This window comes from Oratosquilla oratoria, unplaced genomic scaffold (assembly GCF_046742065.1).
Source record: "Oratosquilla oratoria isolate Oo_2021 unplaced genomic scaffold, ASM4674206v1 SCAFFOLD127, whole genome shotgun sequence".
Lineage (NCBI taxonomy): Eukaryota > Metazoa > Arthropoda > Malacostraca > Stomatopoda > Squillidae > Oratosquilla > Oratosquilla oratoria.
The window spans coordinates 2,740-10,499 of NW_027467483.1; the positions used below are offsets into that span (position 1 = coordinate 2,740).

The 7,760-nt window shown below is 39.1% G+C and overlaps 2 protein-coding genes across 2 annotated transcripts; one reads left to right on the forward strand and one right to left on the reverse strand.

Annotated features, from left to right (window-relative positions):
- The first annotated feature begins 473 nt into the window (after positions 1 to 473).
- Positions 474 to 1,559, forward strand: LOC143022619 (calcium/calmodulin-dependent protein kinase type II-like). The gene has a single exon (XM_076180918.1). It carries the CDS (start codon positions 768 to 770, stop codon positions 1,557 to 1,559), a length of 792 nt encoding a protein of 263 aa, XP_076037033.1. The 5' UTR covers positions 474 to 767.
- Positions 1,560 to 5,390: 3,831 nt separating this feature from the next.
- On the reverse strand, positions 5,391 to 7,408 carry LOC143022615 (uncharacterized). The gene has a single exon (XM_076180913.1). It carries the CDS (start codon positions 7,083 to 7,085, stop codon positions 5,391 to 5,393), a length of 1,695 nt encoding a protein of 564 aa, XP_076037028.1. The 5' UTR covers positions 7,086 to 7,408.
- Positions 7,409 to 7,760: the final 352 nt, after the last annotated feature.

Consider the following 7,760-nt stretch of genomic DNA (forward strand, 5'->3'; position numbering starts at 1 on the left):
AGTTTGCATTTGTGTATATATATATATATATATATATATATATGAATATATATATGTTTGAATGTGTACATGTATGTATGTATGCATGTTTATATGTATGTATGTTTGTATGTATGTATGTGTGTCTATCTATATGTATGTATTATTTATATGTACATGCATGCATATGGGGTATACATACACACACATTATACACATATACAGTATATACACATACGCATTGGCATGCACATACAAATACACATGTGATTATGTACACATACACTACATACATAAACACAAATACACACACCTACTCCTACACATACACAATTTCTTGTAATGACAGAAATTCCAATGAGAATAAGTTTCCTTGATTCATTTGGATCCTGAAGTCTACTTATGGCTAGAGAGTGCTTGTCCGTCGGTTGGCAAAATAGATGCATAAGACGGCTCAGTCCTGATCTGGTTTGTTATTAGTTAGGTCTCATTAATCATTTGATTATGGTCATGTTCTCACATCACAGCAAAAATATCTATTATCATCCCCTTATACCGCTAAGCTAATCGACGTGGTACATCATAAGAACTAAATAAGAAAACAAAAAATGTAACACAAGAGAAATAGGAAAGAAAGAAAAATTCTTAAATGGAAAAATGCAAATGTCATTGCTTGATTGAGGACAATTGCTGGCTATCTGAGTCTAACTTTTGTGGGCGCTGACACAAACGCTTCTTTGACCCCTGATAGACACTGGTGTCTGGCACTAGGCAGGACTCGCAACAGAATGATGGCACGACTTCGTAAGTTCGAACTCACCAGACTTCGTCGATTCTTCGTGGGCGTCATCAAATCAATGGTTTGTTGCTGTTGCCTGACCCCAAGAAATCATCGGGAAAAGGAAGACAGCCCCAACAAGTCCTCAAGAAACCCTCCTAAGGACCAGGAGGCAAGGAAGACGGAGGGCATTTCACCGGGTAAAGAGGCTTCGGTCAAGAGTCGCCATCACACATCGTTGCCTCAGAAGAAGGGAAACAGCCTCGAGGGTCGCCAGTTGTCAACCTCGAAGCCCGTCGTTGAACCGACCGAAACTCCAGTAAACGCCCAAAGCTGCAGCAAACAAACCATTGATTATAATGAAAATTACACTTTTAAATCTGATCTGGGCTCTGGAGGTTATGCAATTACATCATTGGTCATCGGCAAGACGACAGGAAACATCTGCGTCGCCAAGATCCCGACCAAAGACAAGGGATCTCTGAGCGAGATCCAAGCCCTCGCAGAGCTGACTCACCCCAACGTTGTTCGTCTTGTGGATGTGGCGACCCAAGGCAAACTGAACGTCATAATCACAGAGTACTGCGAGGGCGGGACGCTCGACAGCGCCGTCAGCCAACACGCAGAGCAGCCTTACCAAGATTGGGGCGACAGAGTCGCGTCCTATTGCGAGCAACTCGTTCGAGCCGTCGCTTACGTGCACTCGAAGAACTTGGCTCATCTGGACCTCAAGACCGAAAACATCGTTCTCAGCGCAGACCACAAGATCGTCAAGCTGATCGACTTTGGAATGTCCCGATGAACGCCTCAGGTCTATGAACAAAACATTAAAGGTCGCCGTGGTACTCCTTGGTATATGGCACCGGAAGTGATCGACACGAAGATGCACCCATACAGCGGAGGCAAAGTGGACGTCTGGGCCCTCGGCTGTGTTTTCTACGAACTGTGCACAGGACAAGTTCCCTACTACAAGGAAGAGGCAGACGAACTCGATGATCGTGACCTCCTGCGTTACTACTTGGGCTGCTGCAAGAAGGGCAAACCTGCTCTTGTCCGACTTCCCTCGACCTTCAGCCAACATCAGAAGCGCACTCTTACAATGGCCATGTGGGTCATGCTCGAGCCAAGACCAGAGAAGAGGATCGACATCTTCAGACTGGGTAAACTTTTCTTCCTGCAAGGTTGAAAAAAGTACTTTTAAAATGTACAAAATTGACAATAATTCACAAGTGACTCTTTTCGGGTAGTACAGTGCAGGGTTTTCCCTCAGCTGAATAAAATCGCTCGACGGAAGTTAGAATGATTATCTTCCTCGTCAGGAAGAACGACATTAAGGCCACCCACAGAGAACTAAATGATAACAATAACAGCGAAGTCTGCCAACACGCTTGTCAGGCAGAGAATAGTGTGCCACTTCAAAATATGAAAAATCTATACCGTCATCGCCATATTGATTTTTATTTTGCTTTATTCTATTATTATTATTTTTTTATCTTCGTGTTTATCATTTTTCCAGTGCGCGGGTATCTAAAATAAAATGTCACAAACAAAATAAAATGTCACAAACAAAATAAACACTGACAAAAAAAAAATGGCTGAAGCTTTATTGGAAAATGTGAGGTCAACATCAAATACTCAACAAAATCAATTACGTCTTCCCTCGGAAAATATTGAAATTGAAAATTACCTGCGGGACATTCTACCCACAACAAAAGTCTCATTGGAAAATGCCACACTTTACCTGATCCGAATCGCCTGTTATTAACAATATCAACAACAGAAGATGTTCGTCACTGTAATGAAAGGAGGTACCCTATAATGCACAAAGGCTTAATAACATCGTCTTCTGTTTCCGAAAACCGAGAGTCTTATCACTTCTAAGTATTCTCACGACTTACCGCGTCTTTTTTAGAATGAAGATGTTGTCCATTCGGCAAGCAAAAACATGGGAGAGGAAGAGTTGTTTTGTTATTAATCTATTCTTGATTTGTGTCCTGACATATGGCGTTATTCAGCAGTCAAGACATCCTTTGTCAAGTGAAAGATTGTTTGTTGTGAGTGTATTTTTCTGCTTCTGATTTCTCTCTCTTATATATATATATATATATATATATATATATATATATATATATATATATATATATATATATATATATATATATATACATATATATATATATATATATATATATACATACATATATATATATATATATATATATATATGTGTGTGTGTGTGTGTGTGTGTGTGTGTGTGTGTGTGTGTGTGTGTGTGTGTGTGTGTGTGTGTGTGAGTGTGTGTGTGTGTGTGTGTGTGTGTGTGTGTGTGTGTGTGTGTGTGTGTGTGTGTGTGTGTGTGTGTGTGTGTGTGTGCGCGTGTGTGTGCATGCGTGTGTGGGTGTGTGCGCGCGCGCGCACGCGCGCAAGTAGAGTTAAAAACGACAGCATTGTCATAGTTTTCGCTTTTTTCCTCGTATTGTCAATTTTCCTGATTAAGATTTGGCCATTAACAGGGTGAAGTGAAACTAGGTCTCCGTATTTATCCATTTCTTTCCCTTTAATTGTGGAGCTCAACGTTTCGTCTTATGAAAGATTTTTTTCAAGAGTAAAACTCTCAACTTTGCCAATGTATTCTGAACGATTAAGAATAAGGAATAGGTCTGATTTGTCCGCCCTACTAATTACTATAACCTTATTCTCACGTAGTTTCTTACCTGCTTGGTGGAACTCAACTGTGAGCAGGGAACCACGCCCATAAGCTCTCCGCTTGGTGTTTTTAGCTAAGTGTATATATATATATATATATATATATATATATATATATATATATATATATATAATAAATATATATATATATATTATATATATATATATATATATAGTGTGTGTGTGTGTGTGTGTGTGTGTGTGTGTGTGTGTGTGTATATATATATATATATATATATATATATATATATATATATATATATATATATATATATATATATATATATATATATATATATATATATATATATATATATATATATATATATATAATCACGTAGAACGCAGTCAGAATAAAAGGAAACTCAGGAGAAAGTATAACTTTTATATTTCGGCTGATAATTATAGCCCTCTTCAGGAAAGTACAAGTTACAAGAAACAAATGAGACATAAATACAACTGAGATGTAAGTGGAGGAGGAACAGGGATATCTTGACATGCGACAGTCTGTCACGCAGGGCGGAGTCAGAAGGGAGGGGTATATGTGGTCAATCAGGTAGAGGTGTGAGGTCAGAAGGGATGTGGGGTCAGGAGTGGTGGAAAAGCGGGATCACGAGGGTAGGGTGAAAATTTTTAAACAAACGGCCCACGGCTAGACGTGAGATTATGTCCGGGGACCATTGACCTTTGGAACTATTCAAGTTCGGACATTCTTCTATTAAGGCGGATTCAACAATTTTTCTTCTGAAGATGCAGTTGGACTTAAACAATAATTTGCCCTTGTCCCAGTGAAGTCTATGATTTTTGTTGTTGACATGTTGAAACATAGTAGAATTTTCCCGGGCATAAGTAATGGCCCTTTTATGCTCAGTTAATCTGGTGTTAAGATCCCTGCCGGTTTGGCCAAGATACACTAAATCACAATCTCTATATGGTAGGCTATAAACTCCCGGAGCCTCAGCTCTCCTTAAACTTTGATGTACATTAAGAGTTTGTTTGTTTTCAGTATTAGGGTAATGATAAGCAACTGTGAGGTGGTTGTTGGGGATTAAATTAAATAAAGGATTAATGGAGTTACATTAGGGGATTTTTAAAACGTCTTTGAAAGAGAGTTGTGTGGTGGGAACTGAAGTTTTATTGGTAGTTGGCTCTAGCCTTGCTAAAGGCTTGATCCAGGAACCAGGGCGGGTATGCCAATGTAAAAAGTTTTCTTTTGATGAGGTCAATCTCCCAGTCCAAGAATCTGGGACTACAGATCCTAAAGGCTCTCAGAAAAAGGCCGGAGGCAACACTCATCTTGACTTTGTCGAGGTTCGAAACGTCGGGATTAAATGATCTGTTTCTGATTCCTGTGCTTTTAATTTTTTCTATCATGGTTCTTGGACTCCAGCTTTTTTGGCACACACACACACACACACACACACACACACACACACACACACACACACACACACACACACACACACACACACACACACACACACACACACACACACACACACACACACACACACACACACACACACACACACACACACACACACACACACACACACACACACACACACACACACACACATATATATATATATATATATATATATATATATATACACGCACATTACACTGGGGAACAAAATTCAACTTTTTGTCAGTTGCATACATTTTGAGACCTGTTTCTGGGTAAATTGAGGTCACTGATTTCAAATATGGCACCGGTTTTTTTCTATCGGGTCTAGTTTTGTTGCGGTGATTTACCTCCCATTTGCTACTCTATATAGTTAGACTACCATATACTACTGCTAAAAATCTAAACCAGCACACAGAGAGGAATTACCAAACACGTAGAATTAATTTTTAATTACTTTTATTTACCTTGACAAGCATATTTTGGATCCATCAGTTGCTTTTGTGAACTATGCCAGATTTATTCAGGCACAAACTTGCGTTTAATGGACTGTCTTGAATATCGCCTCTCAGTGCAGTCTCGCTGAATGCTCCAGCAATAGTCCGCCATCATGTGAATGTCCCAGCGACCTTGATACCTGTCTTCCATGACTTTGATATCCTGGTGAAAGCGTTCACCTTGCTCATCACTCACGTCCCCTAAGTTTGCCGGAAATAGTTCAAGATGACTGTTCAAGAAATGCATCTTAATGCTCATGTTGCAACCTAACACATGAAAACTTTCCATCAAAGATTCAACGAGCTCTTTATAGTCCTCTGATTTCCTGTTTCCAAGAAAGTTCCTTACAACAGAAACGAATGCTCCCCATGCATTTTTCTCAACATCAGTCATGGATTGAGTGAAGGCTTGGTCTTTAATCAGCGTCCTAATTTGAGGGCCGTCGAAAATACCTGCTTTGAGTTTTTCTAGCGTTAAACCAGGGAACACTTCACACAGATACTTAAAACAGTCACTGTCATTATCGAGCGCCTTGACAAACTGTTTCATAAGGCCCAGCTTGATGTGAAGGGGCGGGAAAACAATTTTTCCACTTTCCACTAGGGGTTCATAAATGATGTTCTTTTTCCCAACATTGAGGCTTTCCCTAACTGGCCATTCCTTCTGAATCCAGTGTCTGTCTTTGGCTCTGCTGTCCCAGAGGCAGATAAAGCAAGGAAATTTTGTATACCCACCTTGCTGTCCTAGCAAAAAATTGACCATTTTTAGATCAACACAGATGATCCATTTGTGTTCTTCATATTTGAGTAGCTCCAAAACCGTTTTGATGTGTTCATATTTTTCTTTCAGGTGTACTGAGTGTCCTATGGGTATTGCGCCAAAGATGTTGCCTATATGTAATAAAACACACTTCAGACTCCGCTTAGAGCTATCTATAAAGAGGCGCCACTCTTTCGGATCATAACCTGGAGCTCCCATCGCGGTGACTAATCCAGGAATATCACAACAGTAGACGAAGTCAAATTTAGAATCAAAGAACTGTAAGAGGTTCTTTTCTCTGTTGCGAAAGAATGTTACCTTTGTGTCTATTTTCAGCAAGTTTTTATCTTTTAACCGTGAAGCCAACAATTCTGACAGCTTTTTAGACAGACCCAGATCTCGAACTAAGTCACTGAGTTCTGCTTGGCTAAATGTTTCCGGTTCTGTTGATATGCCTGCAAAATCTAAGTCATTTCTGTTAGTTGACTCCTCTGTGACCTCAGTGTCACATTCACTGTCAGATTCAACAGAAGCAAGTTGAGTGAAGATAGGCTTTGGAACATCATCTGAATGGGGCACAGGCCTGATTGCTGAATCTAGACTAGGGTATGTGATAAGATGACGAGTTTTACTAGTGAAACCAGCAACACGAGTCACGCAAAAGTAACAGTCTGTGACATGGTCCCGTGGCTCACGCCATATCATCGGAGTACCAAATGTTATTTTGTCTTTTCCTTTAGTCCATTGACGCAAGTTTTCTTCGCAGGAATGACATACCTTATGCGGTGCCCATGGTTTGTCTTGATCTCCAAGTTTCACTTTAAAGTAGCAAAAGTAAGCTCTCTTCACAAATTCACTAATGTTCCTTCTTTGCTTTGGAGCTGTCAATGCACCACAAATGTAGCAGAATGAATCCGGGCACGTCACACATTTCCTTCTACTTGCTATAGAGGCCATGTTTCCTTTGATTGAAGTCAACACTGTTTACAGAATGATCACACCTGGAAAAGAAATAAAATAATTGTTTTAATGGAATAAAATAATAATGCACACACAAATCTATATTTGACGCACTGATGTAATTAAGAATAGTATTTGATGAATGTAAACTAATATGCTTATTACCTCCCTTTGCTATTTTCAGAACATGTCACCTGATATGTAAATTGCCGCGTAGCATCAAAACTAGACCTGATCTGCACAAACGAATGCCATTTTCAGAATCTGTGACCTCAAATCTACCAGAATCAAGTGTCAGAACTCATGCAACCGAAAGTGTGTTCCCCAGTGTTATATTTATTTACCTATTTACCTAATTGTTTATTATATATATATATATATATATATATATATATATATATATATATATATATATATATATATATATATATATATATATATACACGCACATTATATTTATTTACCTATTTACCTAAGTGTTTATTATATATATATATATATATATATATATATATATATATATAAAGATCAAATCAGTCATCTTGAGTCTACTGCTGAACAAAGGCCTCCTTTACAGCATTCCATGAATCACACGACCGTAACATCCTCTGCCACGTCACTACTGCAAACTTCTCGATCTCGTCTCTCCACCTTCTGCCTGGTCTCCCTCTT

What these genes read in the sequence shown, in the direction of transcription:
- LOC143022619 (XM_076180918.1), top strand. Translation starts at nt 768, where the DNA reads ATGATGGCACGACTTCGTAAGTTCGAACTCACCAGACTTCGTCGATTC.
- LOC143022615 (XM_076180913.1), bottom strand. Translation starts at nt 7,085, where the DNA reads ATGGCCTCTATAGCAAGTAGAAGGAAATGTGTGACGTGCCCGGATTCA.